This window comes from Crocodylus siamensis, chromosome 14 (genome assembly GCF_052110815.1).
Source record: "Crocodylus siamensis isolate JL-2025a chromosome 14, ASM5211081v1, whole genome shotgun sequence".
Lineage (NCBI taxonomy): Eukaryota > Metazoa > Chordata > Crocodylia > Crocodylidae > Crocodylus > Crocodylus siamensis.
In genome coordinates, this window is record NC_143408.1 from 28547365 (window position 1) to 28565356 (window position 17992).

Genomic DNA, 17992 nt, shown 5'->3' on the forward strand with positions numbered 1-17992 from the left:
TCTTCCCTCCGCGCCGGCTGGGGAGGAGAAACGCTGCCACGTGCCGCCAGAGCGCATGCGCACACCCCCGCACTTCCCGGCGTGCCCCGCGCCCCCCGGGCTCCGGGAGGGGGCGAGGCCTGGCGCTGGCCAATAGGGCGGGGGCGCGGGGCTCAGCGTTTCCGGCCGGGTTGGACGTGGCCCAATAGGCGGCCGCGGCGGCCCGGATTGGCGCGTGGGTGCAGGCCCTGCCAATGAGCGCGCGCCGCGTCCGGCCGGTGCGTGAGGGTTGGCGTTGCTGCCCGTGGAGCCGCCGGGTCGGGTCGAGACGCTTCCGTCAGGGCCGCGCTGAGGAGCTGCCGCCAGGAACTGCCGCCCGGATGGCGCCGCTGGGCCTGTGCGCCGCGGCCGCGCTGCTGTTGCTGCTGACCTGCTTGCCGCCGTCCGCCGGTGCGTGCGGGGCCGGGGCCGGGGCCGGGGCCGGGGGACGCTCGTTTCGGCCCGGCTCGTCCGGCCGCGGGGCTGGGACTTGGCTGTGGGCTATGCCCATTGCACGGACGGGTATGCCGGGGCCTCCTTGCCGCGCCGCGGCGGTGCCGAGCGCCCCGGGATTGGTGGCGGCCGGGCTGCTCCCCTTCGCCCGGGAGCTCGGCGGCCCCGTCTGCTGCTCCGCCTGCGCATGCTCCGATGCAGAGCCGGCCTGGCTCCGCCGCGGGGCACCACTCGCACGGGACAGGTTGAGCGGCGTGCTGGGAGCAGCGCCTTGCTCGGGGTGCTCCGCGTGTCCGTGAGGCTGCTTGGCAACGTCGGGCCCTTGCCCGGAGCAGCCCGGGAGGCTTTGCTGGCTGGCCGGAGCCAAAGCTACGGGCACGCGAGTCGCTCACAGCCGCCCCGTTGCGTTGCAGACTCCCTGGCGGTGATGTCGGTGGACCTCGGTAGCGAGTCCATGAAGATCGCAATTGTAAAGCCCGGGGTGCCCATGGAGATTGTTCTGAACAAGTAAGCTCCAAGCGTCCTCTTGCTGCGTGCCTGGGACGAGCAGGCTGTGCCTGGGGCTCGTTCTCTCCGTACTTGTCGTGTCAGGGCTGCAGACCTGCTGCTGTTTGTGTTAGGAGAGAACAGGGAGGTTTGCTTAAACGGAGACAGGCAGCCAGAGCTCCTTGGCCGATCTCGGCTTTGCCAGGCCGATGCGAGCAGCGCTGCAAGGGGCTGGTCCTGCAGAACAGCCAGCGCTGTAGCGAGAGAAGAGCATCACCTCGCCAAGTGATGGACAAAGAGGGCAGGAGGGGGACAGAATGGCAAAGACGCTCCCCATTTCCCACTCTTACAGGAGGTCGAAGAGGCGATGAGTGGGTTGTCTTCCCTGTACCCCAAATTCAGCAGTCTCGGTTTGGGGAATGAGGTTTCCCCTTCAGCACTCAGAAAGTGGGAAACAGGCTATCCAAGTAACCCAGATCTTCCAGCTGGTGCGTGGGAAATGCCTGTCAAGGAGTCACCTGCAGTCCTGAATGAAAAATGTGCCGTCTCCTTTGTGGTGGCTCTTTGCAGTGACTGCTCACCTGCATCAAATGTTGTTTGCTTTTTGTTTCTGTTTTTCTTGATTGCCACTTCCTACTTAGAGAATCACGGAGGAAAACACCAGTGACTGTGGCTCTGAGAGAAAATGAGCGTCTTTTTGGTGATAGTGCACTGGGAATGGTAAGACTTCTGGTCCCTGAAATGGGTGCTTTGGTTGTTACACAGATGCTCACGTGCAAAACCCATTTCCCCGTTTGCACGTTCCCTGGTGACAGGCTTCCTGGTCAGACCTCTTGTGCCTTGTTTTATCCTTTCTTCTGTGGATAAGCTTAGTACCTGTGACTTCACGTCTGCTTTCCAACAATTTTGGCTCCCCTAACAAACACCCTTCCCCAAGTGCATGCACTCAGTAAGAAGTACCTGGGTGAGGGTCATATGAAAGCATCAAAGCTGTCTGAGATGCAGCAAAGAGCCCTGGTTTATCTGGTGACTTTGTGTCTGTCTTTCCACAGTCCATAAAGAACCCCAAGGTAGCATTCAGGTATTTCCAGGACCTGCTGGGCAAGCACATGGATAACCCCCAGGTGACGCTGTACCGTTTGCGGTTCCCAGAACATGAACTGGTGAAGGATGAGAGGAGACAGACTGCTATCTTCAAGCTGTCAGAGTAAGTGACTGTAGAAACCTAGACCTAGAGGCTTTTGTTGCTGTGCTGTTACCTTTTGAGCTTCTGGGGAAGTGTCTCCTTTGGCACGTCAGCAGCCAACTCTCACTGCTGGCAAGACCAATCCTTTTGGGAAAAAATTCCGTTTTTCAGTTAGCTCTTCAGTCGCTTTTGTACTTGGCAAGTTCCACGATCTCCCGGGTTGTCGTGCTAATGATCGATTCTTCATTGGCAGGTGCTTTGTAAAGCTCCTGTTCTGTAGCAGAATGTGGGTTATTGGCTCCTGACTGGAGACGTTGTTTGTACTTTCAGAGAAATGCAGTATTCTCCAGAAGAAGTATTGGGCATGATCTTGAACTATTCACGTAGTCTGGCAGAGGAATTCGCAGGTAGGCGTGGTGTTCAGTCTTTTTCCAGCTTCAATTCATGTTTCAGTTCAAGTCACACAGGTTAAATGGAGATGGAGGGGGTCTTTGTACAGAGAAGGTTGGATGTTTCACCAGATTAAGCCAGTCAGTACAGAATAAGAGTTGCAATCAGGGGCTGTTTGGCCAGTGTGAAATGAGCTTGGGGCCCTGGCCTTGTTTCTTGTGGATAGGCATCGCTGTTAAACACTGATGAAAACTCAGCTGGACTATTGCATCCAGTTTTAGCACCGCACCTCTAGAAATATGTGGGGGGGAAGTGGAAGGAATCCAGAGGAGAGCAGCAAAAATACTAAGAGTTCAGAAAACATGATATCAGGAAAGGTTGGAAGAACCGGGTCTATTTAGTGTGGAGCAGGAAAACACTGAGGAATGTGGTCAATTAGTACTGGAAATGCAGGTGAATTAAATGGGTATGTTTGAACTGCTTTGCTATAGGCAGGCAGTTAATGGGTGCACACTATGCAGGTAGCAGCCCCAAGCCACATTTGCACAAGGGGCTTTACCTCAGAAAAGAGGTTCAGTATCCATAGGGCTGGGATTTCAGGATTCCTGAAGATCAGATTAATTTCTGAAGCCTGATGTGTCATGAAATGTTTGTTAGTAACCATTAGAGAGATGGAAGACAGTGGTGTGTAGTAGTCTTGAGCGAATCTTTAAAGTCTTACTGGTTTAAGATGGAAACAAGTTAACTGATTTCATCTGTGGTACAACTCTGATTTCCCTGGAGCTCTGCCTGGGTTGACATGGGCACAGTGTTTAACATGGAGCAGCGACTTCTGGTGGAGTCTGCATAGCTACGTGCATGTTAATAGCCCTGTTACAGGGACTCCCAGCTCCGACCCTTCCCATGCAAAACTATTTCTCTTTCGTGCCTTTCAGAACAGCCCATCAAGGATGCAGTGATCACTGTCCCAGCCTACTTCAATCAGGCAGAGAGAAGGGCAGTCCTCCATGCCGCTCAGATGGCAGACTTGAAGGTCTTGCAGCTGATCAATGATAACACTGCTGTGGCACTGAACTATGGGGTGTTCAGGAGGAAGGAGATCAATGCCACGGCACAGGTATGTGCTGCTTGGGAGGGCTGGTGAAGCCACTTGCTTCCCCTGAAGTGAATGGATGGTATGTCTAGACTTGAGGTGCCAGCCAGATTGGCTACGTGACTGGCTGGTTAAGAGCAGTTAGTAGTTAGTTCTGTTTCTGCCGTGGTCATTGATCTGTCTGTAGGCAGAACTAGTATGGCTAAACAGCAAGTTCCTTAATAAATGTTGTGCTTTCAGGGGGGTGTACAAAGCAAGGGGAAATTCCTTAGGGGGAAGAGCGGGGCACTTAGGAGTTAGGATCTCAGGGCTCTATAGAGCCATGTCACACTGGGAGCTTGTTTCCCAACCTTTAAAACTAGGCGCTGTCCTGGTTCCTCTCTCTCAAGGGGCTGGGAAGCTGTTTGTAAAATCTACGGGCTTCCTCACATTCAGAGGATTCTCAGAGAACAAAGTAAGGGTTCTTTTCACATTTCATATACTAGCAGCATGGGTGAAACAAAGAATTAGGTTTGTGAACGTGTCTTGTCCTTGTGGCACTTGCTGCAATCTGATGTTTGACCAAAGTGGCCACCTTGCGCTCCCTCAATAGACTGGAGCACATGGAGTGAGTGGGCAGTGTCCGTCGCACGCCAGGCTTTCTTCCTTCTCCCTTCTGTTCGTGGTAGGGGTGGGGTATGCCCAGGAGGTGTCTTAGCTTCTGTGCCTTCTGTTTTTCAGAATATAATGTTTTATGATATGGGAGCTGGAAGCACTGTGTGCACCATAGTGACGTATCAGACAGTGAAGACCAAGGACTCAGGGACTCAGCCTCAACTGCAGATCCGGGGTGTTGGGTAAGAACAATGCCTGGGGCTCTGGTGCTGCAGAGAGAATGGTGTAGAGAGAGCATTGGAACATGAGACTCTGGACAAATTGGGATGAGCAGTAGGGTGTCTGGTGGGGGGAGGCTGACCTGCATGTAACATGTGCGGCCTCTGCTTGCACAGATGGTCCCTAAAACTGACAGGGGTGTGGCAGAGCCTTCAGTACGTTGTTCCTTACAAGACTCGTTTGAGTAGCTTTATTGTCTGTAGCTGGCCTTTCAGCCTTTGCTAAGCTAGGGGCTTTGTCTGTGCCCTCTCCGTGATGCGTGGATTCCATTCAGGTCTATCCAAGGTGACTTTCAAATTGCTAGTTCCAAGTTAGAAATGTAAGTTCTCACTCTTAAAATGCTCAGTATCTTTAGAAATGTAGGTCTTGACTGTATTAGGGAAGCTTTTCGGATCACGGACTGAGGTGGGGAGTTTCTCTTGTTGGCTCAAATAACGTGTCTTCTGAGCAGACTTGCTCTCTGTTCGCAGTGCCTCATAACTGAGTGTTGTGGCCGCCATCATCCCTGTTGTCCTGCTTGACTGACTGAATCTAGGTGAAAGCAAAATGTAATCGGGAAGATTAAATCCTTGTTCCTGTTCTTTCCCAGATTTGACCGCACACTGGGGGGGCTGGAGATGGAGCTTCGGCTCCGGGATTACCTGGTGAAGCTCTTCAAACAGCAGCAACCTTCAAAAGATGTGCAGCAGAACCTGCGGGCCATGGGCAAGCTGCTGAAGGAGGCTAACCGCCTGAAGACTATCCTGAGTGCCAATGCTGACCACATGGCCCAGGTACCACCATCTGCAGCATGATGTTCTGCTTGCTTGGGATGGGGGTGACCTGCGTGAAGGGCAAGGGTGAAGGAGCTCTTTCCCTCTGCAGCGTGAAGACAATGGAAAGCCACCGCCCCAGCTCAGGGGATGCCAGAGTTAATGGAAATGCAATAAAAGTGGCTCAGAGGGGCGGTAGGGTTGGGTGGGAGCTTGGGTTAGTGACATCCTGTTCATGTTCTTGGTATTTTAAGAACTTAGATCTTGGTTGGGGTGAGGGAGGTCTGCTGCTGCCTGGCTAACCAATGCATGGGATTGGACACCTATTCTGTCCCAGGCACTGCACCACAGAGAGATGGGATGGCATTGGTTGTATTCCTGCGATGAGCGGTGGCATTGGGAAACCTCAGCACCTGAGCAGGAGTTGAAACAAGACGTGGGTTAGAAGGTGGTGGTAACACGGGGTGTTGAATTTTTTTCTTTCTGGCCTGCTGACTAGGTCGAGGGGCTCCTGGATGATGTTGACTTCAAGGCCAAGGTTTCCAGGCAGGATTTTGAAGACCTGTGCTCTGATTTGTTCCAGCGGGTCCCTGGACCGGTGCTGCAGGCACTGAGCAGTGCAGAGATGAATCTGGTAGGTCCTGTGGTGGTCCCTGGCATTGAGGGGCTGCTCCTTCACAAGTGCTACCGTTTGAGTGTGGTCTGCTGGCAGTTGCAGGCTCCTGCTTGTCTAAAGGAGAGGCCCAAGGATGGTGATGTCTGCTGCTTAGTTCAGCAGCTGTTTGTGGTCCCCCTCTGCACTGGCTGCCCATAAACCAAAGACTCGTGCTTGAGTTGCTGTTTCTTTTTGAAGGCCTTGAGTGGCTCAAGCACCAGCCTCTCCTACATCTCTGACATTGGCCCAGTCCCCTGCTCCAGCACTTCCTCCAAACTGACTAGGTAGAGGAGTACCCCTGTCTCGGTGCCCCTGTGGGGCCTGGGCCTGTTCCTGATCGTGGCTGTGTCCCAGTGTAATGCACACATTGGAGGTGCCTTTATATTCCAGAGTTACTTCTGGCTGTCTTGAGGAGGCAGCATAAGGCCTTTGGGGTCAAAGTCGTACAGCCTTGGCTTTCACCTCTTCCTGTCTGGCTGCCTCTTCTGACCTGGAGCCTGGTCTGGATTTGATTCGTTGCTGAATGTGCTGCCCTAGAGAGTGCTCTGTAACCTGTCCCTATACAGCAATCACTTTCTCAGGCCCAGCTTTTGTAGGAGCTACCCCAGGAACGACATTGGTATTGGGCCCCCTGCCCTTTGAAACTGTGGGAAATGGCATGACTGCAGAGTGCTGTAGAAATTGCAGGGGTGGGGAAAGGGGAGAGAGAAGCAGTAGACTTGTTTTTTCCAAAGGTGCGTTCTTAGCACAGCCTGGTTGTTTCCAAACTCCTAGGACGAAATTGAACAGGTGATTCTGGTGGGAGGCGCCACCCGTGTCCCCAAAGTGCAAGAGATTTTACTGAAAGCTGTGGGCAAGTAAGTGTGTGCAGCAGGGGGCCAGCCTGCCCCCACCTCCCACCAACCTCCTCTTTGTGTCTGTGGCAGAAGTTTACATCTCTCTTCCCTTGGCTTCAGGGAAGAGCTGGGGAAGAACATCAATGCTGATGAGGCAGCTGCGATGGGTGCAGTCTACCAGGCAGCAACTCTGAGCAAGGCCTTCAAGGTCAAGCCCTTCCTAGTACGGGATGCAGCTACTTTCCCCATCCAGGTGAGCTCAGGTCTCTCCTCTCCTGGGAGGGGGGTGTCATGGGGCAGCAAGGGACGGGTTTTCAGGTGAGCCGTGGAACCTCGTGCGGCAGGGAGGGGATAAGAAAATGTGGAGGTTTCATTGTAGAGGGAGAGGGGCACCACGTGCAGGAAGGGGGCCTTGTGCTCTAGAAGGACACAACAAGTGACACAGTATTTAGAAACATGTTAAACCCTCTTTGTAGGAGACGTCATGACGGGAAGTGTTGCCATTGGCATCTGATGCTTTCCCATGCCTGTCCTGCAGGTGGAGTTCACCCGGGAGGTTGAGGAGGAGGACAAGTCCAAGAGCTTGAAGCACAACAAGCGGATCCTGTTCCAGCGCATGGCCCCGTACCCACAGCGCAAGGTTATCACATTCAACCGCTACACGGATGACTTTGAGTTCTACGTTAACTATGGGGACCTGTCTTTCCTGAGCCAGGATGACCTACGGTGAGCATGGGCGAGCAGCTGCTCGGACTCAGCTGGAGAAGTTCAGCTGCAGCTGCGTGGCTGCTGTCTTTGCGACAGCAGCAGGACAGACCTGATTTGAGCATGCCAGGGAGTGCACAGCATTTGCGCTGCAGCTCTGAGCCCTTGTGCCTGGATGCTTCATTAGAGACTGAGGGTTGGATGGATGTTAAGAGGGGGAGCCTCTACCTAGAGACTGAGCTCTGTTCTTCCCATAGAGCCAGTAGCCCCCGGTCACAACCGAGAGCGACAGGGAGAGAATTTGTTGCCAGCTTTTGCGGCTGCTCGTGGGAATAGAGGGAAGATTCTGAGCACTTGATCCCTTTCCCCAGCACACAGCAAGGGCTGCCTCTACAGGCTGTCCCTGCTTCCTTGGCTTGCTTACTGAGCCCAGGACACCATGGAGAAGTGCTTGGCTTTATCTGGTCTGTTGGAGCAGGTCCCGTCTGTCAGAGGGGAGCATAAAGGAGTAAGTGCCACACTGTAGATGCTGGCATGGCTACACTCTGGCTAACGCGGCTGGTGTGTGGGGCTGCAAATGGAGTACAGCCATCAAAGGCCCTGGAGTGAGTGGGGGGAGCTGGTATGGAGCTGTGGGCATCCACCCCCCATCCTCTCTTCAGCTCAGCCTGTTAATGCGCGGGCCTTTTTCCTTTTTCTTGCTGGTGCCCCGGTTTCTCTTTCCACCCTCCCCCCTCTCCCAGTATCTTTGGGTCCGTGAATCTCACCACTGTGCGGCTGAGAGGAGTCGGGGACAGTTTCAAGAAGCACTCGGACTACGAATCCAAAGGCATCAAAGCTCACTTCAACATGGATGAGAGCGGAGTGCTCAGCCTTGACCGGGTGAGCACCAGCCTGCTGTTCAAGCCCCTGGGCCCAACCCTGTGTGGGCTGCTGGAGGTTTCTGTTGTGATCATGGCCACTGTTGTGTCTTCCCTCCCAGGTGGAGTCTGTGTTTGAGGCTGTGGTTGAGGACAAGCCAGAGGAGGAGTCAACTTTAACAAGTAAGCATTGAACCCCTCACGCTTGCTATTCAGGCAGGTGCTTCCCTGTAACTAGGATCCCCGCCTACCTGGAAGGGCCGAGTTCCTAGGGAGCTGGGGACAACTTGCAGCCGCAGAGTAACTTGTGATCCTGAGCGAGCGCTGCTGGTACTGTTCTGTGTGCACCCAAGCATTTCTCAGTGTTGTACCACGGCGAGCGGAGCATGTGTGTAGCACGAGGGAGGTGCATTTGCTCAGCCAGAGCCACCAATGCAAGCGGAAACGCAGCTTTTAGCTGTGTCTTGAGTGGGAGTCCTGCCTGCCTGCTTGGTGCTTCAGTACTCTCTGTCCTGGCCATGGGGCTATATTTTGTACTGACTGGATGCTTCCTGTTGTACTAAGTCTGGGGCTGGCGCTGAGAGTTTTGCCTAATGTGAGGGTGTCTGGGTGGGCAGCCAGGGCAATAACAAGTGGGAATGGTCATTGCAGTTTTGAAGAGGGAAAGTCCAGACTACATTGTAGCAGAAACAAGGGTCCCGTTCTGCGAACAAGCGGGTGTGGCACTGAGGACAGCTAGCAGGGAGGGGTGGGAGTCATTACCCTACACCTTGTCCTTCTGGTCTCCGTGGAGGTTGGGGAGGCACTTTGCAGAATCAGCCCATCAGTTCTAAAGCCCAGGAGACAGTTTGGCAGTGTTGGTGAACTGGACTGATGCACCACCCCCTCCTTGCAGACCAAAGGGTGCCCGGCTGAGTCAGACATGACTTTCTGATCTTTCTTCTCCGCCAGAGCTTGGAAACACAATCTCCAGTCTGTTTGGAGGAGGGGGCCCGACTTTGGAAACAGGAGAGAACCTGACAGAGGCTGTTCAGGTAAGAGACTGGAAGTAGCACAGGTGCTAGCCAGAGGAGGCAGGGGTAAAATGTGGGGCAAGGCAGGGAATGGTTCTCGGAAGTCAGGTTTAAAAGCACCTGCTGCAGGAGCTCATGTCTGTCAGCTGGATGCCACAGGTATAATAAATGCATAGCAGTCACCTCCTGATGGTAATCCCTGCATCTTGCTCTCCAGCCCAGGGTCTAGGGCTGAACACAGCTGCTTGGCAGCCCCTGCTGTAATGCTGGAGAAGCATCTTTATGACAGGTGTGTTACTTTCAGACCCCATGTTGTCCTTGCAGGTGCCTAGGCTGCTGGGCCTGATGGCTCTTTGTTGCCCGTAGGAAGCTCTGTCCCCCTCCTAGTGAGGCCAGAGAACCGAGCTATAGGTGGCAATTCCATACCGATGTGGGTGAACTTCTCCAAAGCTTCTGCCCTGCCTGGTCCCCACTTGGCAGCTGGTGCTTCCCTCAAGACCAGTCTACTCTGAAGCGCCTACATAAGGTTTCCATACAAAAACTTTGCATCTTCCTCCCTGTTCCCCAGGAGGATGAGGAGAACCAGGTGGAAACAGCCAAGGAGGAGAAACAGGGCCAGGAGAATGGAGCAGAGGCTGCCAGCAAGGAGCAAGGGGAAGAAAAGCAGCAACCGCCAGAGTCATCAACACAAGATAAAACCAGGGCTGCCGGTACAGAGGCCAATGCGCAGGAGAAGGGGGAAGGGGAGAAGCCCAAGGATCAGGTGAGTAGCTGACTTTGCAAAGGGAGACTTGTTGAATAGTGCCTCTGAGCTGGTACACGTATGGGCTAGAATCTGCACATGCGTAAGCAGTTCTGCCCCATGTGCTCTGGCTCAGCACCACAGCCTTGTTTCCCGCTTGACAGCTTTGAGAACCAGTCCCTGGCTTCTTTGCCCCTCAGAGGCACAGCAGGGGAAACAGCCTTCTTTCTCGGTGTTTGTGAGAGATGGAAAATTCCTGCCCCTTGGTGTGTGTTTGGCAAAGATGCCTATCCCTTTGCAGGTGTCAGTATCGCTTTCTGCCTTTGCTGCTCAGATTCACAGCCAATCTCCTCTCTCCTTCCCAGGCTTCATTCTGGCCCTCACCATCTCTCCCTCCCTCCCCATGTTTGTCTGTTGGCTGTCAAGAGAACAGGCTGAATAAAAATGGAAACTTGAGGGAAGTTGGTTAATTCAGGGTAAAATACAACCTTACTTAAAAGCACAGCCTTTTTGGTGACAAAGACAAGGCTTCTAAGGGCTGGTTTGCATCAGTGTTTGAAGCACTGAATGGCACTAGGTTTGCATGGCAAGTGTAGGGACACAAAGATGGTCTGTGGACCCTTGACCTTCAATAGTTTGCATTAGGTTGTTGGCTGTCACTTTTGAAAGCATACCTGGCAAGGTAGAGGGTGCTGCATGTTTGTGCCTATATACTTTGGAGTTGCTTCTTTCCAATGCAGGATCCCAAAGAAAAGGAAGACTCCAAGAAAGAGGAGGAGTCACCCAAAAGTCCTAGTGATGGTGCAGCCACTAAATTAGAGGAGGAAAAGAAACCCAAAGCTCCCAAGAAGCAGAAGCTGGTGGATGAGATAAACATAGAACTGGATGTCAATGATGTGCTTGACCTTCTGGAGGATGAGCTGAAGAGCTCAGCAAAGAAGTGAGTTTGACGGGAGCATGGCTAAAGGGAAGGACAGCTATAGGAGCAGGCTGGCCTGGGACTAGGGAGCCAGAGCAAGTAATGAATTGTATGGTGTGCGACTCAGTGAGATGAGCTGATGGCCAGAGAGAGAGGCCTGCACCTCCTGGCCTCAGATGTATCTGCTTACGCTAGATGTTGCAAGTCCTCGTTCCTCCTTTCCTGGGGCAAGTGAAGAACCAGCTCTGGACTGGGGTGGCAGTGAGGGGCTTATAAGTACTGATTTCTGGAGCTGGCTTGGTGCTGTCCCGTGTCCTCTTCGGGTCATCCAAGGGAGCTTCTGTGGCTTCAAGCCCCAGACCAGGGCAGTTAGAGAGATTACTTCAGTTGTTCTTGCTGCTGCATATGAAACTGCACTTGAGGACTGCATTTAAATTACTCCCATCCTCCATACAGGGGTCCTCCTTCCTCCCCTTGAGGTCAGGGAAGCTATTGATGTCACAGGTGGTGGGAGGGGCACGGATCTGGAGTTGAGAGAAACCAGTCCTGTCCTCTGGATTTGGACCCCCATAATGTCTGTGCATCTACCCCGGCTCTGGCTATGTGAGAGGTGCCACCCCCTTTTGCGGTCCTTGGCAGCGCAGGGAACATGACCAGCACAAGGACGATGATGCCACTTTTTGCTTATGTCTGGCTTCATCACATTTCAGACTCCAGGACCTGACAATCAGAGACTTGGAGAAGCAGGAGAGGGAGAAGTCAGCCAATAGCTTGGAGTCCTTCATCTTTGAGACCCAGGTAAGAGTGAGATGGGCTGCAGAGCAGGTGGGAATGGCTGCAGGTGGCAGGGCTGAGCCAGCTGCAGAGAGCTGCATTTGCTGATGCGTGGGGGAAACCTCTTTGGAGGACTGAGATTCTCTCCACCAACAGTGTTAACTTGCCCAGTCCTATGTGGAGTTCGGAGCCTGCTGAGGTAGGAGGAATCATGTCAGGAGTTAGTCTGTGTGCTTAAAAAAACAAAAAACCTTTGCCTTTGTAAAGCTCCTTCCCTGCCTTGCCTTATCCCTGTTGTGCTCTCACCGGGAAGAAACCAGTCAGATAAGAACACTGGGGTAGGTGCACACTGCAGTTGCTCCTACTGTTGGCCCGTCCTGCCACTGCTGGCTTGAGTTAGAAGCGAGACTGGGGGCTGAACTAGGGTCTCCTGCTTGATAGCACCTGGGAGCATCCTAGTCCTTGCAGTGCTGGCGTACGGCACCCAGAGTGCAAATGCAAAAGTTTTGTGTGTTTTCCTTTTACTCGGCAGTTCACAGACGACGCTTTTGCTTTGTCTTCTCAGGACAAGCTTTTCCAAGAGGAATATCAGTTTGTGTCAACAGAGGAGCAGAGAGAAGAAATCTCCAGAAAACTAAGCGAAGCCTCCAACTGGATGGAGGAGGAAGGGTATGCGGCTACAACCAAGGTATTGTGGCAGTGTGTGGGAAATAGACCTAGGTTCCCTCAGTCTGGAAGAGCAAGAGTTGATCCAGAGATACTAATGTGCTTTTGGGATGTCCTGGCACTTGGAAGCTGTTGTATTAATTTTGCCCAGCACTGAGTTGCACTGGGACTAGCTCTCCCAGTGCTGTTTCTGTCATGTTAAATCTAGCAGGTCACCGCTCTCTCTGTAGGCACAATGTCCGTGTCGCTCCTGTTTGACACAGTGCTCTTGCATTCAGTGGAGTATGCAGGCAGGACTCCTGCAGTTCAGGCTTCTGTGATTTTTCTGGATGTCTTCAGATATCTGATGAGATTTGTTCCTGTCTTGGCTTCACTTGCAGGAACTGAAGGAAAAGCTTATAGAGCTGAAGAAACTTTGTAAGGGCCTTTTCTTTCGTGTGGAGGAAAGGAAGAAGTGGCCAGACCGTCTGGCTGCCCTGGAGAGCCTGCTCAACCACTCCAGCATCTTTCTCAAGTAAGAGTGAGATTGTTTGTTTGTTTGTTTGTTTGTTTGTTTGTCTCACTCAAATGGAATCTGGTCCCAAGCTGCTGAAAGCATAGAAGGAGAGGATTGAAGGGTGGTGCTTAAAGGATGTGCTAACAGAACTGCACACCTTGGACCAAGGATGAAGTCCTTGTCCATCCTATAATGCACGCACCTTGTTGGGTGGGCCAGGACTGTCCCTACACACCTTGGCTCCTCCAGCCTAAGCTTCCCATCTCCTAGTATGCCTATCTCTGTCATGATCATGCCTGGAGCCATTTGTTTCCCCTTTCAACCCGGTAGCTTTTCATCACCACTGAATGTGAGGTGGGGATTCTTTATCCCATTCCCAGTACCCTGAGATGGCGCTGGGTGTCAGTTACGTTATATATAAAGTGCAGTAAGGTCCAGATAAAGTGGTCAGCTTGTGCAATGAATTCTGTAGGTGTTTCAGACACTTGATGTGAATGTCTGCTTTGCGTGGCCAGAGTAATAGATGCTGCTTTGTTCTTGTCTTTGAGGGGAGCCCGGATGATTCCTGAGCCTGATCAGATATTCACAGAAGTGGAGCTGAGTACCCTAGAGAAGGCTATTAATGAAACAACGGTAAGGAAAAAGGCCAGGGTGGTCTTGGTTGCGTAGAACGTGTTGGGCATGATAGTGATTGGCTTATCGCATACTCATGTCAGCAGACCATTTCTTTCTTGTGCTTCTCAGCCCCTAGCTTTTTGCTTTGTACAAACGCAGTGTTTGGAGGTGTTTGTTTGGAGATGTTTATCTGTATGCAGTATGGGAGGGCTGGTGCTTCCCCGGTAACTAGCCTGTGAATAGTTTTTAGGGGAGCCTTGGGATTTCTTGATCCTTGTTGCAAAGAGGATGGAGAAAGTACAAGAGGTTGCAGTGGTGACTGTGGCCAGTTAGCATGTTCAAATGGTGTGGGTGAGACCATTTTAACGCTGCTTCTCGGCACCAAGAAGTGGTGGTGTGCTTAAGGGGAAGTAGTGACACTGTGCTTTCTTTTGAAGGTCTGGAAAAATGAGACCCTGGCAGAACAGAATAAACTTCCTCCCACGGAGCGGCCAGTCTTGCTGTCCAAGGACATAGAGCTGAAGATCGGTGCTTTGGACAGAGAAGTGCAGTACCTCCTGAACAAGGCAAAGTTTGCCAAACCGAGACCCAAGAAGGAAAAGAATGCCACTAAAACTGACTCCGGCAAGAATTCCACATCTCCCCCTGAGGGTGAGAGGATCATCCCTCCCAAGGAGGAGAAACGGGAAGGTGAGAGGAGCACTTGGGTGGTGCGTACCCCTGTGGGCATCTTCTACCTTCACCGTTGGTTGTAACGTACTTTTGAGTAGTCTGCACAGAGCTGAGGAGACCAGCAGTGAAGCCTTTAGCACATCAGGAAGGAATACTGGTTCTCCATGGGATTGCAGGAAAAATGGGTGAAGCCTAATGCGCCCCTGGTACTCTGGAAGCCAGGGCGTAGAACCCTTTAAGTGAAGGGCTGGGTGCAGGAGGTAGCGTCTCTCCAGCACCCACTCATTCTCCAGTACTTGCCATCGGGCCAGGCCTTCCATGTGGAAGAGGTGCCACCTTGCTCTGGATATGTGAGCCTCCCTGGAGGTTGCTCCTATTCTCTGACTGGGTTCAGACTGCCTCGGTTATTCTACTTGGAACATTAAGAACGTAGCTGGCAGCTCCCCTAGTTTTAACCACCAAAGGCAAAGTGCCTTATCCCTGTGACACTCACCCTGCTGTGCTGCAGGCAGACATCCCTGCGCAAGGTCTGGCTCCTTTATTAAGATGGGTCTAATTCAGAGCCCTTTGGTTGCAATCCTTGGGCTATCCTTCTGCACTGGCTGCTAACCTGTTTGAATGCCTTGCCTTATTCTAACTGCCCCTCGGTCCTTTCTGCTGTCACTGATCCCTGCCAGACTCTTCCCTCTTTCTGCTTGATGGTTGTGGCTACTTCTCATGCCTTCGCGTTTCCCACAGAGGAACCTCTGCCCTCGGTTTACCCTTTAGCCATCTCGGGTCTACTCTGCAAGTTGACTAGTAATCTGCTGATGAGCTGCTGTTGGTCCACTTAAGTCTCTGCTGGCAAGTTGCTCTCGTTTCATCTCCTGTAGTAGAGCTGAAGGAAATCTGGAGCTTGAAATACCTGCTGTGACTGATTTACTTTTCACTGTCTCCTGTTCCCCCATGATGCAGGTAAACCAGAGGATGCTAGTCCAGTCAAAGAACCTCCTACATCCGGGAGAGAAGCAGCAGGTGACGAGTTGGGACCAGATACAGGTATGTTTGTGTGAGGACCAGAACCCTAGTGACTGTGAAATGCAAATAAGCCAGTGAGTGTGACGGGCCCTCTGGCTGCTGCAAGTGAATTGGTAACGTGGCAGTCCTGCAGACCAGCAACCAATAAGTGTTTGGGGCTGGAATTGCAGTTATGACTTTGTCGGCCCTGGAAAAATAGTTGAGAGAGGGGAGCTAAGTATAACACTTGGAGCACAGACCCACACAAAAGCAGGTGTCGCTGACTGAAAACCCTGGGCACTTGCATTAGCCCAGCTGCAGGGTTACAGTCTCTTATGTACTTTCAGCTGTGTCCTGGCCACCGTTTGGTCACGTAATGCTTGCTTGATAAGATGGAATAAGGGCCTGATCTGATGCCACAATTATTTTCCTGTAAAATGTGGGTGGTAGCTGGAACAAAATGTGGGAGGTCTGCGCTTGGGACACTGTCAGGTGAAACTTGGCCCAGTTTTTAAATGGTGCAAGAACACGCTTACAGTCTAACCAGTAGCAGCCTCTTTACAGCTGCTATATTGTGGTGGTAAGGGGTTGGGGAGATCTTAGTTGTACCCTGAGGTGTTTGGAAGCTAAATAATGAAGAACTATTTTAGTTCATGAGAGCCTGCAAGGAAACCAATCTTTGTCCAGCTGAATAAAATCCAGACATCAAGCAAATTCCATAAACAATAAAAAGTTAAACTTCTATGAAGGCTTCGTAGAGGGATTGCTTGTAATCGTCTTCGTTAAAGACCGGTTTTTAACCCCCAGTGTAATTGTACATAGCACGTTACGTACCTAAGGGTGCCAGGAATTGTCTTTGGTGTGTAATTGTCACCTTCCAATATTTGCATCTAGTACCTGCTACCCGAGAGTGGGCACCCTGCAGGTTAAGAGTTTACTGATTTAGTTTAATTTTAGTACAGAAATGTTCAAGTCACATCTGCTGTGTGTCTAGTAAAAGTGTATTTGCATGGCTGGCTGACTGACTCTCTTTGTTTTTTCTTTGTTTTGAAGAACCTGGGAAAACACAGAAGCAAGAAGCTGGAGGAGAGAGCAGAACAAATGATGAGTTATAACACCCCCGGAAATTCCGTCTAACATCAGCATCTATTTATTTAACAGTTACTTGGTTTTTTTATAATGGACCTGGTTAGCTTCAGTGTAAATGGAACATGATGAGCAGGATGATGACAAAATGCAATAGAGATGTACATTTTCTTTTTCCTCCCCCCACCCCCCGGGGATCTTGTCATTACTAATTTTAGAGAGTTGGGTTTTGTTTTTCTGTTCTGTTTCATGTGTTTTAAAAGATGACTGTTCTCACACAAACTCATTGCGTTTCAGTACTGTCCCAATAGTGTCACCACAAGTGGCTTTTCTCATAGATGAAAATCAGTAAAAAAAAAAAAAAAAAAAAAAAAAAAAAGTTTTTTAAGCTTTAAGGAAACATCTTGGAACCTCCACTCTTTGCCACAACTCATTAATGAAGATGCAGGTGTTAAAGTACCCAGGAACTCACGTGGCTGAATGTCCGTTTGCAGATGAGGTACTAATATAAAGCAAACACCGTGCTTTGGGCCAGTGAGAAGCATGTTCTCCGTGTGATCCATGGGAAAATGAACTGGGATTGGGGAAATGATGCTACGTGCCTCAAGATAAGAATGTCCTTCGTAGTTTTTTTTTCCTTAGATCCATGCTGCTAATGTCCTCTCTACCCTTCCTTCTGTTTGTGATGGCATCTCACAACAGGAGGATGCTGAGAATTCAGTTTCAGGCTTAAAATATAAAAACCCCAGAAATTTCTCATTTTGAATGCAAAAAAAATGAAAGGCAAGAGTTTGTTGGTGCATCTTACTGTAGCCAGGACAGTCACCAGGAATGGATGCTTGGAGGCACAGGGCGAGAGAGAAAACTGGCAGATCTTTTTTTCAGTAACCTGTTTCTCCCCACCCCGCCCCCTTACCTAGTGTCTTGTGAACTCAGACTGTTGTTAATCCGCTCATCTTCAGCTGTGGTCTTGTAACTTCTTGGAAACATTTGTGCTGCTACAACACAACAGTGAAGTCCTGATCAACTTGCGCAGACACCTGTGAATGTGTGCATCTGACATTTGTTCTCTGCTGGCCTACTCAACCAAAATAAAGAAAAGTCCTCCTCCTGACAATCTCTTTAAAATGCTTTTGTCTGTTTTCAGGGGCTAAAAGCCTAGACACTTCCTCAGACTTCTTACGTGCCCGTTCAGAGCTCTGGTCCTGCCCCTTGTTGTCTCCAGGTTGCAGGAGGTTGGGGAGCACAGCGGTATTGGCAAATGTGCTGAGTCCCTTCCCCAGTGCTGCTGCCAGCACCAGCAGCAGGTGCCTGCAGATCCAGCCTTGCCTCCTTTCGCACGGAGGAAGCGTGCAGGACCAGGGCAGCAGGAAGTGCCCCGTCAAGGCTTTGAATCGTTGTGGCCGGGACAATAGACGGAGCTGGCTCTTTTATCAGTCTGAGCTTACAGACTGGCAACTTGACCTTCGGGCCCTGCCTTCCCCCTGAGATACCCGCAGGTTGGGAACTCTTCTCGTGTCAGCCATCCCACTTGCACGGTGGAATTTGTACCATGTTTTGTCATCCTCTTCTCTTGCGTGCAAAGCTGCGCTGCCCCGTAGCCCCCGAGTTCCTGTTAAAGGCGAGGAGCAGCTCTCCTCTCTGCTACACAACCCACACTTTTTTCTCCTGTCTCCTAGCACTCGCTTCTACGCAGGCTGTGCCCT

At 51.6% G+C, this 17992-nt stretch overlaps 1 protein-coding gene across 1 annotated transcript; it reads left to right on the plus strand.

The window, feature by feature from the left end:
- The first annotated feature begins 226 nt into the window (after positions 1-226).
- HYOU1 (hypoxia up-regulated 1) lies at positions 227-17403 on the plus strand. The gene is made up of 24 exons (XM_090027175.1): positions 227-429; positions 885-978; positions 1599-1677; positions 2010-2164; positions 2474-2550; positions 3469-3650; positions 4347-4462; positions 5089-5272; positions 5751-5885; positions 6681-6763; positions 6863-6995; positions 7281-7468; positions 8191-8329; positions 8430-8490; positions 9259-9341; positions 9889-10083; positions 10803-11002; positions 11692-11779; positions 12321-12443; positions 12802-12935; positions 13466-13550; positions 13970-14222; positions 15159-15242; positions 16254-17403. The coding sequence occupies exons 1-24, from the start codon at positions 234-236 to the stop codon at positions 16313-16315; spliced, it is 3129 nt and encodes a 1042-aa protein (XP_089883301.1). The 5' UTR covers positions 227-233; the 3' UTR covers positions 16316-17403.
- Positions 17404-17992: the final 589 nt, after the last annotated feature.

Coding starts and splice junctions, on each gene's coding strand:
- HYOU1 (XM_090027175.1), top strand. CDS start 234: ATGAGCGCGCGCCGCGTCCGGCCGGTGCGTGAGGGTTGGCGTTGCTGC. Junction 430..884: donor CTGCTTGCCGCCGTCCGCCG/GTGCGTGCGGGG, acceptor GTTGCGTTGCAG/ACTCCCTGGCGGTGATGTCG. Junction 3,651..4,346: donor AGATCAATGCCACGGCACAG/GTATGTGCTGCT, acceptor TCTGTTTTTCAG/AATATAATGTTTTATGATAT.